This window comes from Talpa europaea (assembly GCF_964194135.1).
Source record: "Talpa europaea genome assembly, chromosome: 6".
NCBI classification, from domain to species: Eukaryota; Metazoa; Chordata; class Mammalia; order Eulipotyphla; family Talpidae; genus Talpa; species Talpa europaea.
Window position 1 is genome coordinate 74,860,017 of NC_140072.1, and position 18,872 is coordinate 74,878,888.

The 18,872-nt window shown below is 42.2% G+C and overlaps 1 protein-coding gene across 1 annotated transcript; it reads right to left on the reverse strand.

Moving 5' to 3' along the window:
* Positions 1-6,529: 6,529 nt before the first annotated feature.
* On the reverse strand, positions 6,530-18,343 carry EEF1AKMT1 (EEF1A lysine methyltransferase 1; the record flags this gene model as incomplete). The annotated part of the gene is made up of 4 exons (XM_084234464.1): positions 18,156-18,343; positions 11,717-11,799; positions 8,078-8,358; positions 6,530-6,666 (listed from the first exon to the last, which is right to left on the reverse strand). The coding sequence occupies exons 1-4, from the start codon at positions 18,297-18,299 to the stop codon at positions 6,530-6,532; spliced, it is 645 nt and encodes a 214-aa protein (XP_084090590.1). The 5' UTR covers positions 18,300-18,343.
* Between the last annotated feature and the right edge of the window lie 529 nt (positions 18,344-18,872).

The window sequence follows — 18,872 nt, forward strand, 5'->3', positions numbered from 1 at the left end:
GTTTATCTAAGTATAGCTGTTCCTGCCTTCTTTTTTTTCCTCCATGTGCTTGTAGAATTGTTTTTCATCCTTTTACTTTCAATCTATGTTTGTCTTTTGTACTTAAATGTGTTTCCTGTAGACAGCAAAAGGTTGCATTTAGCTTTTTAATCCAACCTGCTACTCTGTGTCTTTTTATTGTTGAGTCCAGTTACATTTAGGGTTAATATTGATACACTGGCCTATTTGCCATTTTGTTTGCCTTTTTGTGAGTGTATTCCTTACCTTATTCTGTTCTTCCTATTCATTCCTCCTTTGGTTTTGGCTTTAAGGTTTCTTGTGATATTTTTTGAAGCGGGGGTTTAGTAACAATGAATTTCTGGAGATTCTATTTGTCTGAGAAGGTTCTTATTTTTCTTTCATAGAAGAAGGAGAGCTTTGCATGGTAGAGTATTCTTGGTTAGCATTTGTTGACTTGGAGTTTGTTAAATATGTCACTCCATTCTCTTCTTGCCAGTAGTGTTTCTTCACAGAAGTCTGATGTCAGCCTGATTGGTTTTCCTTTATAGGTTATCTGTTCCTTCCCCCTCATCAGTTTCATTTTGTCTTGGATCTTTGGAAATTTCACTATTATGTGTCTTGCTATAGCTTTCCTTTCATTGTGGTAATTTGTCTATTTTCATTTCTTTCTTCATGCTTGGGATGTTCCCCTCGAATAGTTTCTCAGTTCCTTTGTTTCTCTCCTCATGTTGTGGGATTCCCGTGACTCATATTTCCTTTCCTTGAGGTGTCAGATAGTTCTTGAAGCATTTCTTCATTCTTTCTCCTTTGTACTTCTCTTTCCTTTTCCTTTTCGGTTCTTTTTATGCCTGTGTCTTCAAGAGTGCTGATTCATTCTTCCATTTCCTCTATTCCATTTTCATGGCTTTACCCAGAATTCTTGAGCTCCTCTACTCATCTCTGGATATCCTCCAGTTCTTTCACTTTCTTCCTCAGTTCATTGATTATATTCTTATCTCTTTCTGGGTTTTCTCTTAGCTCTTTAATTGTTCTCACTATGGCCTTTTTGAATATCTGTTAGGTGTGGATATTCTTCCATGCCCGTGTTATCGGGTTTTGGAGGTTGATTTTCTTTCTGCGGTGTATTGTTCCCAGAAGGGCCTGCTTGATCATTTGTATTTTTCTTTCTTCCCATTGTTAACCTTTGGCTTTGCTCAGCTTGTATTCCCCCTGTACTGCTGGTGCTGGTGGGCATGACTTCTGATTTCTCTTGCTGATGCATGGATGTGTCTGTCTGGTGTCTGAGCTGCTGTGGCTGGGGACACGTCCAGACACTCGTCTTTTATGGTAGGTGTTGTTCTGAGCTGTGATTTGCACTACAAGCCCCTCCTTTTCTGGTCCCCACTGTGTAGGATGGGATCCGATGCCTCAGCCTGTGGTAGTCAAGGGTCTCGTGTGGAGCACTGCACCTCCAGACACACGCTGAGGCCAAGTCCTCTGGGAAGTGCCTCCAGGCTGGGTGGGATGTATTTCTCTGTTGAACTGCTAGGTCCCTCTAGGTGTGTCTCAGAAGAATATGGGGATCCAAAGAGAATAAGGAGCGACAGAAGGGGTCAGAGGAAAGAGGACGATGATACGGAAATGTAGAAGGAATGAAGGTGAGAGAAGAAAGAATGGGCCAGATGGGGGAAGACAGGGGAGGAGGAAGAGGAGGAATGTAAGAAAAAGAAGAGAAAGTAAAGATGGTAACGTTAAAGGAGAGAAAGAAGAAAAATAGAAGAATCAGTAAACAGAAATAGGGAAGACACAAAGGAACAACAGACAACCAGCTGACCAACAAATACACACAAACAGATGGGAAAATTGCCTCTCAGGTTCCCAGTGACTAGTTGCTGTAGTTTCAGTCTGGTCCGCAGGGGAGTGCCACCCGGCTGAGTAGGACAGTCTTCCCAGGGCCTGCAGTCTGCCTTGCAGTGTGTTGAGGGAGGATTAAAAAAAGAGGGGGAGGGGGTCCACAAAGGGCGCAGATTCAACTGCAGCTGTGGGTGTGGTGGGTCAACACTCTTTCTGGGCCGGTGGGGTAGTTGGGTGGGTGTTGGGGCTCCTGAGGCCTCCTTCTACCCGAGGGCTTGGGGTACCAAGAGGCCCCGGATGTAGGGACCAGCCCTACAAGGCTCCTGTCATGTCTTTCCCCGAGGTAGGTGCCACCAGTTACAGGGTTCCCCCCAGGTCTCCAGGAGGGGGAGGGAGTAGGCAGGGAAGCGCCACAACAAAAGGGCTTGTACCTTCGGGTGCACTGTGTGCCTGTGTGGAGGCCCCATTTGCCCACCTGTCATTGCCCGGAGCTCTCAGATGTCTCAGAATTCCCCGGGTGAATGATCTCCAAGTTTTTTCTCATTTTCTGCTTGAGGACATGGGAGAAGGGTCCTGATGATTTTCTCTCTTCCCTTCCCCTGTTGTTCCAATTTTCCCCAATGTCACTGCCATCGCCCAGCTTGTCTAACACATTCCGGCCCTGCCAGGAACTCCCCGTTATTTCGCCCTATCAGTTGTTTTTATGGGAGAACTTGATCCTAGCGTCTCTTTGCCGCCAAGTTGATGACGTCCTCTCGGGTGAATGGGTACACATATACACCGCCCCCACAGAAAATTATCTAGCCATGCAAAAGGTAATCTTGCCTTTTACAACATGAGTGGACCTTGAAGGCACTATGCTAAGTGGCATAAGTCAAGGAGAGAGAGACAAATACTATCTACCAGAAAAAATAAGAAATAAAAACAGGGGCCTCTCTAGTTGCCTAGGGGTTAGTCTCAGAGCTATCACTGCCGACCTGAGTTCTATCCCCTGGCAGGTTACTAACCCACATAGCGCACAGCAGACCTCTCTTGTCTCCCCTCAGCAGTGTATTTCAGTAGATCCCCCTGTTCTGCTCCCCACTGTGTCTCTGGTGAATCCTCTCACCCCCACCCCCACCCTACCTCTGGCCTATACCCCAATACTTCTACACGTAAATAATCTTTAAAAAAAAATAAAAAGACAAATACTATATGATGTTACTTAAATGTGAAAAAGCATACAAACCAACCCGTGAAGCCCTGTGGCACCTGAGGTGGGTCGAGGAGAGGTAGAAATGGGGGTAAAATGTGGTTGAAATGCATGAAGGAGTGTAAAAAGCATAAATTTCCAACTATGAAATAAGTCATGGGGATGCAGCATATAGCATGGTAACAACAGCTCATAATACTGTACCATTTATTTGAAAGTTGCTAAGAGGATGGATCTTGTTTGTACCACAAGAAAAAAATGGTAACAGTGGCAATATATGTTAATTAGACTTATTGTGATGATCATTTTGCATTCTATACAAATATAAAATCACTATATTATAGATAGGAAACTCATGCTGTATGTCGGTGATACATAGAAATAAAAAAGGCAACAGCGGGCCTTTCATTATAGCATGGCTACCGAGTTCCACGAGAAAGAGGGAGACAGCGGTGGGGCAGGGGCGGGATGAAAGGGAGGAGGCGGCAGGAGCTCAGGCAGGGTCACTTTGAGGTCCACTGTATTCATAAAATGTGAGGCACTAAAGCTAGCTCATCTTCAAGGGAAGAATTTTGATTCCACCTTTTGATGGGAGATATGTCAAATATTTTCAGGAAGTTCTTCAATGACCATCGCCATCATTCCCATGGCTTGGACACAGCGCAGCTGCACAGGCACATCCTTCCCTGTGCCTGTGTCTAACACCGTCTTCCAGCCCTGAACACACCCACAAGTCAAGGAGAGACATAAAGTCCAGCGGGAGTTTTCATTATTTGATTTATAATAACTTTCTTACCACCATTTCTAATCGTTCTTTGGAGAGCCCACCGGAGCACTCCCACTCTGTGATAAAACAGCACAGCAAGAGGTGGGATATCTGAAGGCTGTGCCTGTTTTTTGTAAAACACACAGTGACGCCGAGATGCGCCGCATGGCAAGCTCGCAGGGAAACAGGCGCTCACGCCCCAGAGGAGGGGACCTGTGCTCCGCACTGCCGGCCACCCAGACGCAGGCACAGCAGAGGCGGGTGGGCTCCTGCCGAAGTCAACGGGCAGCCTTGGCGGTTGCTGGGGCAAGCTCACAGCCTCCTGTGCCTCCTTCCTGCCTATAAAATGAAAATGATCATAACACCTGCCATGTAAAGTTCTTATAAGGATTACATGATGCTGCTATTAAGAAACTCACTTTAGCACAATGTCTGGCACACACGAACAAGTATTAACTATTGTTCTGGTTACTCTTACTATTATTAATATTATTTTCGATACCTGAAAGGGCATCTGACATATATGCACGTATTATGAACTCTGCAGTGTGACAGAAAGCATTTTCCCAGAGCAACTCGGTTTTTGGTATAAGAATGGGTCTTTTGGCACCGGGATACACCTGTTCATACATGAAGAGTCAGTATAAAGTAAAGAAAACGTTTTAGGGCCTCCCCTGCTGGCACAGGTGGTTGAGCGCCACGCTGTGAAGCTGTCCGCAGCCTCTGCAGCACCGGTTCAATTCCCGGCCGTTGGCAAGAGTCCCACATGGCGCACAGACTTCTGTCTTGCCTGCTGCTTCCCTAGGGCAGCAGTGTATTTTGGTCCTTCTGCCTGTTCTGTTCCCTGCTCTGTCTCTGGTGAATCCTCTCGCCCTCCCGCGCATCTGGCCTGTATCCGGGTTCTAGTATAAATAAATAAATCTTTAAAAAAAAAAAGAAAACGTTTTAGCCATTTTTTAGAATGAAATCAATGTATAGAGGGAGACTTCAAAAAAGATTTCTCTTCCTATCTAAATGCTAGATGTAGAAAACAGCTGAAATTGTTTTATCTAGGCTGCTACTTGGCCACAATCCCTAAGTTACACATTCCATATATGATCTGTCACTATAATTTATTACTGGCCTACACAATTTTTGGTAAATAAATTAATAAATAAATAATCATGCAGGAGATGTTTTTTAAAGAACAAACATTGGCACATTGCTTTAAAAGAGTCATGAAAAAGTGATTTTTGAAAGTAAATTTAATTTTAATTTCTTCCTAAAATATGACAACCGAGGTCATGAAATAACAGACATGAGCAATTCCCCACAACCCCTGAGCACTGTCCAGTTGGGGGGACCTCAGGACAGACGGGGTTTGCTGTGGTGACAACCTCAGGGTCTCTGACTTCCCCTCAAAGGCCCATGGGCCACTAGCCCTCTGGCCACTGGGGTCCCTGTGGCCCTGCTCTGCTTGGACCCCGCAGCCGGTGCAGCTTCCGTCTGGAATAGTGCTGGTCACTGTGTCTGAGCAAGAATAAAGATCTTTCATGTCTTGTCAGCTCAAGCAAGTCCCATGAGGTAGGAAGCAACATGGTTTCCCAGAGAAAGGAGTTAAAGTATTTATTTTGAAGTGATTGCAGATAAACAGGAAATCACAAAAACACTACCGAAGTCTTCTGTATCCTTCACCCTGTTCCCCAAGCGGTGACATCTCACTTAATAAGGATGACAGATGTCACCACGCCGACCTCACGCAGGGCGCCGGTGCAGCCTGTCTGTCTCACTCTGGAATGCGGACAATCCTGCGCTTGCTTGCCGGCCTGCCGGTGACGACACAATCGTCCTAGCAGCACAGAGCTCTCCCTTTTATGGCCAAACCCACCCCACCCCATGCTAACTTCGCCGCCCCTCATCTGTTCTCCATCCCAGGGTGTCGTCACAGATAGGGAATGGCACAGCAGGTGACCTCGGGGAACTGGCTACTCAGCAGATACCCTGAAAACTTATTCAAGTTGCCAGTATCAATGATTTAGCTACTGAGCAGTGTTCTGTGGTGTGGAAGCCTGAGAGTATTTTTTGAACAAAAATAAAGTCTAGCATGATTTTTTGCCGTGATATCTGGCTTGCAGAAAGCACTTTTATTTTCTCGGGTGCTGGGAGCATGGCACATCCCTCAGCAGAGGAGTTGTGGCTGAGGTAGGCACAGCAGACCTAGGCCATGCTGTTGCGGGGCCTCCAGCACTGGGGAGTTGAAAGAGGTCCGGGAGGCCCCCAGACTGCACTTCGTGGGGTTATCAACTTACTTCATGAAGGCAAGTTGTGTCTCCTTGGGGGGTCCGGGGCAGAGGAGGAGCCCCATCACAAGACCTACAACTGCTGGGCTGCATCAGAGGCAGCCCCTTTTAAGGGGCGTGCAGCCTGATGGAGAGCTCAAGGTTTGTCTAGTTCAGTCTTGGCCAAGTCACTGACATGTTTATATTTCTGCTTCTTACCCATGGCCTGTGAGGAGAAGAGCTGGGGGGGTTCTAAGATGTCGACCACCTATAATTCCATGGACTCAAGTTAGCAGATGCTCTAGAGAAGCTGTCAATACGGAAATCATCAGGAGAAACGATATTCTTTATTTTGGAAATTGGACCAAGGAGAGCCCCAGTCCTGGGGTAGGGGAGAGTATAACGTGTGATTCTACCAAGAAAATAACCAGAGGGGAACATCACAAAGGGCCTTCTACTGTCTTACATTCCTGTCTGCACCTAAACATCATGATCTAGCCCGGATTCATAATTCACATAGCAGCGAAACTCATTTGCCAAGGTTCGTGCATGTTTTGGAATAAACTTGCACATCTTCACGCCAAGGAGCTTTGCGGCCTCTTCTCCCATGACTGCACCTGAAGAGAAGGAACCAAGTAAGTCTGCACCCTGGTGCTGTCCCAAGCCAGGGGGGCCCTAAACTCGCTAAACTGAACACACAAAGCCATTAGCTGACAGTAACATTCAATAGGCAAGAGGTAAAGGTTGGTTTTGGAAAATAACCTTTTTTATCCTTTTATTATTTATTTATTTATTTTAAGGTTTATTTATTATTTATACAAGCACCGGGTATAGTCAGAAGCGCGGGAGGATGAGAGAATTCACCAGAGCCAGAGTGGGGAGCAGAGCAGGCAGAAGGACCGAAGTACACTGCTGAGGGGAGCAGCGGGCGGCAGGAGAGGTCTGCGTGCCATGTGGGACCCTCCTCCGGTGGCCGGGGAGCAGCCAGGGATCGAACTGGCGCTGCAGAGGCTTCGGGCAGCTTCGCAACCCAGCGCTCAACCACTGCGCCACCGGGGAGGCCCTATTTTTTATTTAATAAATAATTTTCTTACCTCCGCAGAGCTGAAACACTTAGAAAATTAGAAATAGATTATATTCTTCAAAATAACATTAGGGGGCCTCCCTGGTGGTACAAGGGGTTAAGTCTCAGCACTATGAAGCTATCGGCAGCCACTGCAGCACGAGTTCAATCCCCAGCCAAGGAGGTGACCCACGTGGCGCAGCAGACCTCTCCTGTCTTGCCTACTGATCCCCTCAGCAGTGTGTTTTAGTCAGTCTGCCTTTTCTGCTCCCCACTCTGTCTCTGGTGGATCCTCTCACAACCCACACCTGACCTACACCGCAGCTCTTGTATGCATAAATAAATCTTTAAAAAAAAAATCAGACAAGCAAAAATTACTAAAAACTAATGCTTGCCAACTTTGAGTCAAGAACCCCCTTTTCAGTAATATTTAATCTTGCAACCTATGAGTGAATATACTCACACCAATTTCTCCCTCCAGCCCAGCCCTGATCCACTGCCTGTCTTGCGAATGTGTCAACAACGCAAATCTTTTGGCCCCCATCAGTAGTATCAATTTCGTATCTATTCATTTGACTACTATTTACTAGCCTACCAAAACACATAATAAACATAATGTCTAGTTCTGTGATTATGAAATTCCCTTTAACTGTATAGATTCCAAATTTCTCTTTTATCAAGTGTAGAGACCAAATCATCATGCTGCTGCTGCTGGTAAGTAAAAATAACCTTCACGCACATGTACTATGTGCCAGACCCCACTTTATGTGTAATGTGTCAATTCTCAACAATCCTGACTGGCAGCTATAGATAAGGAAACTGAGGCACAGAAAAGTTAAGTAACTTGTTCACGGTCACAGTAAGGAATTCAGCACTTGATTTCTAAGAGCTCTTCTAATTCTTGAAATTTAAGGTTTAAATATCACCCTCACCAGCTCCCATAAGACATACCACCTGGCACCTACCTGTACACAGCAGAATCTTGCCCCGTGTCAGATACTTAATGGTTTCTGATGTTTTTCTGAGGCATTCCTCAGAAAGATAGGGGGGATCTGCTATGACGATGTCAAAACTATGTGAGGCAATTTTTTCAGGTAAATCCAATGGATTATTATAATCATAGAAGATAAACTCCTCTTCATATATGGCAAATCTTCTGTCATATTCAAAGATGTATATAGAAAAGTCATCTCTATGCAGCTCTCTCAGTTTCTGGTAAACACTGGGGGCGCTCACGCATGCAATTCTAGAATTTAAAACAAACACTCATGAAAGCTCTTTAATGGATAGTGTATGGTGTTAAATAAAGAGTGTTTCTCTAGCAATGTGCATAGGTTCTTACATTCAGATTTTCTTAAAGAAAATAATAGTACAAGCTAATGAAACAGTAGTAAAAATTGAGAGAAAACTTTAGCTTGCCACTTTTAAGGAATCTGGTATTTAAAAATTTACCACTCATAATTTTAAGGTATGAAATAATGTGCTTTTATAGTAAAAAATGTTTAGAAACATTTTAGGACAAAAGTTAGCTGACTCAAAGCCCAAATTTACCTATTACTTTCATGTTGGCCCTTTAATATTCATTTCAAATACTTTTTATCTCAAATTATTTATTTTGACATCATTTTGTAATATTCATAATCTTGAAAGAGAAAAACCCAAATAACTGCCTAAATGACTCCAGTTTTCCAAAAAGAGACATTAAAGTCAGGTGGAATTTAAGACATTAAATTCCAAGATAAACTTGGAATTTCTGCTTTGTGTATAGAAAATGACAGAATCCTAGTTATGAATGAGCAATATTCTAATGGCTAACTTTTAAAACTAAGTGCTGAAAAACTAATGGTAACTTAAATATTGAGTTGATTGTGGTACATCTATTACAGCAGCATATCACACAGTCATTAATCTCCAAGATATTCAAGGAAGAAAAGGGTATGAAATCTCTGTGAGACTCATAAGACCAATAACCATGATCTCCTTGTGGGTGAGGAACTGGGGGATCTGGAGACCATGGGGACAGAGGAAGATTTTTTTCTCAACCAACTTTGCAGCAAAGTAAAATATCAGATCCAAAGTTCAAACAACAGGGGTTTCACAAAGAACAGACAAACAGAAGGGGAGAAATAAAAAAAAATAATTTAAGACAATTTTCCCACACTGCACATTACAAAGGATTTTAGGGAACCTCTCAAGCTTGTAGTAGGCAGTTATAGGAAAAAAAACAAGTCTCTTACAAGAAATTAGCATGGTATTGGATTTCTAACAGCACCTATGGGAACTTGGAGGTAATTAGAAATACCCTCAAAATTTGTAATTAGATCTCCTACTAAACTGTCATAACCAAGAGTAAAGGTAGAATAAAAATATTTATTTTGAAATTCCCCTCCCATGTACCTTTTTTGTGGAAGATATTGAAGGATGTACCCAATCAAGATTAGGCTATAAACCAAGAATTGGGGTACTGAGAACAGGAAATTCAGAACAAAAGAGCACTCCCCAGCATGATGGTAGAGAGAGATAAAAAGATAAGAGCAGAAACAAAGTGAGGAAGCAAATAGGCTAGATTGGAACAGGTTAAAAAATTCTGGGAGTACTTTGTTTTAAGGGGTTAAAATAAGTTTGCATTTTTTAAAAAAGATTTATTTATTTATGCATACAAGAACTGGGGTACAGGCCAGAGGTGTGGGGTGGGGTAAGAGGATTCACCAGAGACAGAGTGGGGAACAGAACAGGCAGATTGGTGGAAGTACACTGCTGAGGGGAGCTGCAGGCGAGTCAGGAGAGGTCTGCTGCGCCATGTGGGTAGCTCCCTGGCCAGGGATTGAACTCATGCTGCAGTGGCTACAGATAGCTCCACGGTTGCGTCTTAACCCCTTGCACCACCAGGGAGGCCCAAGTTTGCATTTATTGATAAGGGATTTACACAACAGGAAAGGGGGGGGAGAATTTGAGGACTAATTAGGGATATACATAGAAACATACACACAAATAGAATTATTTTTTCAGGGAAAATGAAAAACTGTATAAAAAGGATAAGGCTCAATTGTAAAGCACATTTATATGGCTGTAACAATATAAACCCTGTACTAACTGTTACCAGAACCCAGCTGGCAGCAGCAGTGGTATCCTCTCTCCCTGCTGCTCCACCACAATCAGTTGTGGCAATTGCTCCTCAAAGCCCAGCAACTGCCCTTACTGTCTGGATCATGGAATGGACCAATCAGGTGCGAACTATGAGCTGACTAGTGCTAAATGGTCCAGTAAGCCTCAGAATTGAAAAACGGTCCAATCAGACTTGTGGGTGGGGCACCCTGAGAGAGGATATAAGACAGGGTCAGAGTGAGCAGAGCAGATTGTTACAGCCTCTGAAGAAAGAAAAGGAAGACTGTGTTTCTGGCCTCTGAAGAAAGAAGGACCAGAAGCAGAAAGAAGAGAGAAAAAAAGAAGCATCCAGCAGGTGACCTCTGAGGGAAGAAGAGAAGCTGAAGACCTCTGTCAGATGCTGGGCCTTCTGTCCTATCTCTGACATTGCCTGAAAGGAGCACCAAAGGCTCTGGGCCTGGTGTCTCAGAGCTGTTTGTTGTTGGTGTTGTCCAACAACTCACACAAAGAGCTGCTGACACTGCCTGTGGGGGAACAGTAGTAACCATCACTATTGGCTGGTGTGGTCTAGTTCTGTTGACAGGTGACCACTACTCTGCTTGTACTTCTGGTGGACAGTATCTGGGTGAGATAACCTTACAGTGGCTACAGTAAGCTCTTTATTTCCCCTGTTTGTAAAATAAACCCCATGGTGGTTGATCCTGGCGCCTGAGGTCTCTTGCAATTGTGCACACAGGTTAAAGGGGTTTTTGGCAGCTCTCTTGTCGCAGAGCCTGGGCAGGTGGGTAGCTATGCCGGCTTATCCCATCCTCTTGCCATCACCACCCCTGTTTCATAACCAAAATCAGGAGATAACTCTCTTGGGGACATAGGCAGAAACTATGCACTCATGTGTGGGGGATGGACCCTTATTTTCTGCGGCAAGAAGTAAAGAAATGTGTATGAGTGATAAATCAAGACGTGCTGATTTGTCATGTTATTTAGAAATATGGGAGTAAATATCAAAATAATCAACTGAAAGTGAGATGGAAGGGGTAGTAGGCAAGGGGGAAGTTAGCAATGGATTTTATTTTTGGAACAAATCTTTTAGGACCAGGACTTTAAATTGCATGCATGAAATGTTTGATAAAAATAAATCTAACAAAAAAGAAAACCTTGTTTTAAAAACTTCATAAAGGTCAAACATTAAGATTTTTTCTTTTAAAGCATACTCTGGGGGCACAAATATAAGAAACAGGTTAGAGAATGTTAAAAGAGAAAAGACCTCTTACAAGGTCTTCCATAGAATGAATACATTCAAAATATAATAGAATGAAGAGACTGAACGATGAACAGATACTGAATTACCCCTAAACTCTATATTGAAGTGGTTCTCAAATCATGAGCTATAAATTTTGAAGATTATACTCCAGACTTTTACAAATATCTCTCATCTAGGAAGGACACTTAAAATATTACTACAGGTTAGAAGACAGAGGAGAAACAAAACCTGAATTCACCTGCCACCTTCTCCAGCAGCTGTGACAGCTTCCTTTGCGAGTCGAAGAGCAGTTTCCTGACTGTACCAGAACTGGCTCAGCTGCTGTTGACACAGGAATAGGCTGAGGTTATTCGAGAACTGGCATAAATTGTATTAATGTATGCGTACTATACCAGTATGCATATATTTCAGTTTTTTTCTTTTTAAAACTAATTTTTCTTCAAAAGTATTTTACATTGACCAAGGGCCTTCATTAATTCATGGAATCCAGACATTACGTATCAATGGCTGCTGACATGACAATGGAGACAGCCAGTTAAGAACACATTCCCACCTTTTATGTGTCTTGCTAAAAAAAAACTGAACCTGAATTTTTTTTAAAGATTTATTTATTTATTTATACAAGCACTGGGTCCAGTCAGAAGCGTGGGAGGGTGAGAGGATTCACCAGAGCCAGAGCAGAGAGCAGAACAGGCAGACTGAGGAAGTACACTGCTGAGGGGAGCAGCAGGCGGCAGGAGAGGTCTATCAGGCCATGTGAGACCTTCACCAGGCGGCCGGGGATAGAACCAGCACTTCAGAGGCTGCGGGCAGCTTTGCAACCCAGCGCTCAACCGCTGTGCCACCGGGGAGGCCCTGAACCTGACTTTAATTGAGCTTCTTGAGTCAGTTAACAATTAGCAGAATTTCAAACACAGAGAACAGAAGAATGTATTAAATGATACCCAAATACAAAGGACCAAAGAACATGTCAAAGGATATAACAGATACACAGGTCAGCAAAACCATCTGTGTGTCTTATTCATGGCCTCTAGGTTTTACCTTTTTTAAAAAAATTATTTTTACTGAAGTAACATGTAGTAGGAGAGTCTACAGATTTCAGGTGTGCATCATTATTAGTCAAACCATATTACATTAATGTTTACCACCAAAACTCTTAACTCCATTCTTCACCACACTATTGATCCCTTCAGGATTATGTTAGGTGAAATAAGCCAGGAGAAAGGTAAATACCAAATAGTGTCACTTATATGTGGAATATAGAGAAACCAAACAAAGGGTGAGAAAAAGACAAACTTTAAAATCAACCCTTTCAAAGCTGACCGTAGACCATATACACCCAGGAGGGGAATATGAGGAGAGAGGTGAGGGGGAGAGATGAGAACACCTGGGGAGGGGGCAGCTGAAGAGCAGATGTACTGTGACAGACTATGGGTGCTTTGGTGGTGGGAGAGCTATGGTGACCACACCTAAGGTGAGAAATCCTATACTGTCAAAAAATTAACAAAGCTATAAAACAATGGCAGTTCATTCAAAATTAATTAATTAAAACATTGAGTCCTAGGGTATAGTGCCAGGAACACACAGAGCAGGTTTTCTATGATTGGAGCAGACAGGTAAAGGAGTCCTGGAGCCCTGGGTGGATTTTTCAGGGTTTGGGGGGTGGTGGTGGCAGGAGGCTAGGAGGCTTCTTAGCCCCTAGCAAGTCTTTGCTTTCCTATTTCCCAGCTCTCTTGTGCGCTCTCTTGCTTCTGCTTCTCTTGGATAATATAGATACTGCAAATACTGCAGCCATGGCCCACAGAAGTGAACAATACAACTGAATATAACAATGTAACAAAATGCAGGTGCCCACCATCAGGCATGCAATTGCCTGAAAACTATTTACCCTACACAGGGCAAGTTAGGGTTAATTAGTTAATTAGGCAGCTTCAGGGACAGTATAGGCAGGGGCTTTGAAAGAGTTAAAGAGGCTTCTGGTATAAGGTCAGAGAAATTCAGGAGGGCTAATAAGGGCTAATAAGGGCAGTAAATTTTAAGGCTAAAATTTAAGGCTAATTGGGACAGTAAATTTTAAGAGGGCTTGGACAGGGAAGGTCAAATGAGAACCTGTAAGATAAGAATTGGGAAAATGGGCACATCCCATGGAGCAAACTCCATGGAGGTTTTGTGGACTCCGCCCCCACTCTAGACCAGAGCCATCAAGACACTGGGAACTACAAATCCCATGATCACCAAAGGGAGGGTTGCAAGGACCTGAGCGTGGAGTTAAGCAGCCATGTTTTCTGCTTGGGTATATAACTAGTCAAGTGCACTGGGGTCACCCTCTTTTTTGGCTTTTTGCTTGGCTTTTTGCTTGGCTTTTTGCCAGCTCTCAGTGGGTCATTAGGATTCCAGGTGAACAGGTAGGAGGCATTTACGAATTTATCACCCTCTTTTTCTGAGTTATTCATTTCCCCATTTCTCCTTCCCTTGTAAATAAACCTTTTATCAACCTCTTGTGTGTGCCTGCAGTTTAGCACTGATAAGTTCCCTTTAAGTGTGTGGGTGAGGACCCACAGTCTGGCAACCTGTTTCTTATCAGGATTGCCCTGTAACACGACGAGATTTTCTAATAGAGGAAAAGAGTTTAAACATCCTCTAGACATGGGTCCATAATAGTGTATTTTGCCCCTCCTTGGCACTGCTGTCTTGGAGTCTTTGCTTTTGTTCTTTTCCCTCTAAATAAACTTCACTTTCTTGAGTAAAGTTTGCTTCACTCTGCTTACTTATCTAAAAAGTCTGGGAACTCCCTTTTACAGCTTCATGGGACAAGAACCTGTGGTGGTTCAAGGGCTAAATTAACAGCACACACCAGCTTCAGCCTTCCAGTACATGATGGGGAAAAAAAAGCAAACATGACTGACCACTTTAACTACATTTACCCTTTATGCCCTTCCCTCTTGGTAACAGATATTTAGTGTTACATTCTAAAAGTTTTTGCTTTATTTGCTACAATCATTTGTTTGTTTCTTTATGTAATACATAAGTGAAGTCATCTGGTATTTGTCTTTTTCTGCCTCACTTATTTTACTAAGCACAATACCCTGTAGGTCCATCCATGTTGTTGCAAATGGCAGGGTTTATAATTTTTTAATAGCCTACACTATTCCACTGGTATATATATTGCATCTTGTTTATCCAATCATTTATTGTTGGAAATTCAGGCAGTTTCCAGCTCTCGGCTATAGTAAACATGGAGTACATATATATCTTTGAATTCATGTGTTTTGTATCCCAGATATGAGGTAATGGAATTGTATGGAATTCCTATTTTTAATTTTTGAGGAATCTCCTGACTGCTTTCCATGATGGCATTGTTTTTACCTTTTGAATAGTCCCTTAATTACTTGTTTTCCCCTCAGGGGTAAGGTTTTTTTTTTCCATCTTACAACTCCTGTTCACGCTGATTGATGATTTTCTTTAAATTTCTATGATCCTTAAATTATTCTCATTCATAAATTAAAGAATCCTCTCACCCTCCTGTGCATCTGGCCTGTACCCCGGTTCTTGTATAAATAAATAAATAAATTAATTAACTAATTAATCTTTAAAAAAATAAAGATGATTTTAATGGGAAACGTGAAACTCCGGTGGGGGAATGGTCCATTTCTCTAAGAGGCCTCTGCCCTGCACAGTGGGCAGCAGGGCAGTGTTGTGAGTAGGTGAGTGGGCAGCCAGTGCCTGCTGACAGCTCTTAAATCCAGATTTACAGTGTTTCTAAAGACAAAGTACATATGCATTGGGATATGTGTATATATTAATTGGGGCATATGTTATATCATATCTAGATGTCACCGTCTAACCACTCTCAGCTACAGAACAAATGTGAGGCTCTGACTCCCTCTTTGCTCAGGAAGCATCAAGGGCACAGCAGCACACAGGGGCTTCTGCTTCAATGGACTTGGGAGGTGGCAGAGTTTTCTGTTGGTGAGCTACGGAGTTGCCCTTCTCTCTCACCCCTACTGTCACAGCCCAATGGAGTGTCTTGGCTCTCTTCATAGCATTCTCAAAAACAAAAATCTCATTGTTAATCAATGTGTTATGTGAACATGCCTTTAAAAATCAAAGCACCACTTACAGAAGGAATATAGGGGAACCAAATAAGGGATCAGGGGAAAAAATAATAGCAACAGCAAAAACATTAACAAGCAACTATAAATCAGACACATTCTGGAAGGGAGGGGGAGGGAGAACAACCAAAACAGGGACTATGGTGATGTTGCGTGGGTGAACTGGTGGTAGGAATTTTTTTTTTTAATGATTTATTTATTTATGTATACAAAGGCTGGAATGTAGGCCAGAGGTGTGTGGGGGTGGGGAGGCGGTAGAGGATTCACCAGAGTCAGAGTGGGAAGCAGAACAGGCATATATATTGAAATACACTGCTGAGGGGAGCAGTGGGCGAGACAGGAGAAGTCTGCTATGCCTTGTGGGTCACCTCCCTGGCTGGGGATCAAACTCGTGCTGCAGTAGCCATGAACTGCTTCATAAGAGCTGAGGCTTAACCCCTTGTGCTATTAGGGAGGCCCCAGTGGTGGAAATTCTAGGGGACTACACCTGAGATGAGAAAGCAAACCTTATACAAAAATGAACAATGTTGTAAAATGTATATAAATTAATTATATAAAAATTAAAAAAATAAAATCCATTAAGTGACATTAAAAAAAAAAATCAAAAGCATCAGTAGGCTTACAGAGAAAAACAGCCCCCTGCTCATGTCTTCCCACCACGGAGTCCCACTCCTCCTCAGAAGCAATTTTTAATTCAACTCTTCCTTTAAAAATTTAGTCCCTTATTTCAAATTTTATTTTTAGATGCAATCTCTTGATGAATCCACTTCGCATTCTGTATTTATTACGGTATACAAGAAGTTTGCTCTTTATATACTCCTCTTCCCTCCTCCCCACTCTCCCAATATAGCTGGTACCTCAGTTTTAGTTAAAATCTATTGTCAGTGTTCACTGCTGAGCCAAGTAATACACTATGATTATATTTCCTTCAATATCCTACCTTTCGTTTTTCCCAGGGTTAATATTAAATGCATGACTGTTTCACTATTGGTTTGAATGATTTCTTTCATTCACTATTTGTGTGAATGTATCCCTAACATCCTCTTGCCATTTCTGAGAAGTGGTGCATGGGAGGCAAGTGCTGTAAGATTTGCTCACCATGTCTAAAATTCTTTTATTTTATCCTCACATTTGATTGACAGCTCAGACAGAATTCTACAATGAAAATACTCCAAATATTGAAGTTATTGCTTCACTCCCTGTCCCCTCTCTCTCCCCCACCCCAAATTTCTAATAAAACTATTGGGAAGTCCAATATGACTAAGAGTACTGAAATTTGTAGGGGATCTATTTTTCCTCTGCAAGATTCTAGAATCTTTTTTGTTACCTGTATTCAGAATTTTCACAATTATCATAATCATGTCTTAGTCAAAGTTTTCAGTTCTGAGAAATTTTCTAACACTGTTCTTTGAATAGTTCCTTCCATCTTTGTTTTCAATTTTTCTAGAAGCCCAAGTAGTTGAATTTTGAACCACCTGGATTTATCCTTTAGCTTTATAATATTTTCTTTCCTATACTTCACGCTATTATTATTTTCTTAATTTCCTCTGAGATTCCCACAATTTTATAAATAACCAAAAAAAGCCAAAAAAAGTATCAAAATTATAAGGATAGTTAATTCTAATTAATGTGATTAGAACTAACTGGTTTTTATTTAAATACTCTGATTTCTCCAGATTGTCTAAATCTTCTGCCTTTTAATAACTTCTTTCTTTTTTAAGGTTTATTTTATTTATACAAGAACTGGGGTACAGGCCAGAGTCGCGGGAGGGTGAGAGGATTCACCAGAGACAGAGCAGGGAGCAGAACAGGCAGAAGGACCAAAATACACTGCTGAGGGGAGCAGCGGGTAAGATAGGAGAGGTCTGCCTTGCCATGTGGGGCTCTCCCTTGCTGGCTGGGGATCAAATCAGCGCTGCAGAGGCTGTGGACAGCTTCACAGCACAGCATTCAACCCACTGCGCCACCAGGGAGGCCCCTAACTTGTTTTTTTAATGTTTTACATATTTTCTATAACAATCATAGATTACTTTTGAATCAGCAAAAAGTACAAAGTATTTAATTTTTTTTTCATTTTTCCCCTCTTCATAATTCCCATTTTTATTTTGACTATAAAAGTATAATTAAAGGTTAGTATGCATCAGAAAATACTGTCTTTTTAAAAACTCCCTTTCATCCATTTTTCACTGCATTTAAGTTTAGTTACTCCACTTAACACAATGATAGATTTTTCCATCAGGTTTGCTGGGTTGCATGAAAGCTAATAGACTACATTTACATACACAAGAAGGAAGCATAAATTTGCGCTGGCCCCACTCCCTTATCTGAAAAGTCCCCTGCTCTAATCACTAGCCAATCTGAGTGAAAACAGGAAAATCTGCATTCCTGCTATATAAAAGTGCCTGTGGACCGTTCTTTTTGCCTTTGCTCCCTCAATAGGTTATCCATTCTCAAATGGTGAGATAAATTTGGGTCTTTAAGCGGGGTAGAGACAAAAATTGGATTAAGATACAGAACATGTTCCATGATAATACTTCCTGAGAAAGGTGGAAGGCCTCGACTTACCCAATTCTCTTCTATGACTCCAATGTTATATTTCTCATCCCCACCTGTGTCCGTGTGTTGCTTCTGCTCAGCATAAAATTCCTGGAGAGCTGCGAGGGTATGGGCAGAAAGCTGGGGCATATCATCATCTTCAAAGTCACTCATTTTATAAATGGTCTCTGACCTGCCAATAAATAAGCCAAAGTGCCATGGGTTTTTCCCCTTCCTATCTATTAATTACAGTTTATCGCGGAGCAAGGATCCCAACTGGAGGTGAATTTATAAGGGAAATATACATATTTAAATGAGATCAAACATCTAGGAGGTCTATTGAACTACAATTTAACAAATGCAGACTTTTCCTTTTAAATAGTTTCTACAAGTGAGATTTTCATGATTCCTTATAGAACAAAATTTTAACCACAAATATCTAATCTTTTTGCTCTCTTCTGTCCAGGTGCAGACATTTCATAGCAGTCTCTGAATCAGAGATCTTTTTATGATTGCATGTCACTTAAATGTTTTGGGTGGTTTAAGGCCACTGGGTGTTACTGACAGAATAGTAAAGGATTTATGAGGAAAAAAAGAGAGGTATGTAAAGAGATCCGAAAAATCAAAGGGAAAACAAGGAAAAAAGGAAAAAGAAAAGTAAAACAGAAGCAGAGAGAAAAGGTGTTTTTTAGAAACATGGCCAGAACAGTTGCTGCTTATTGTACCACCTGGAGTTAGTGACACTGT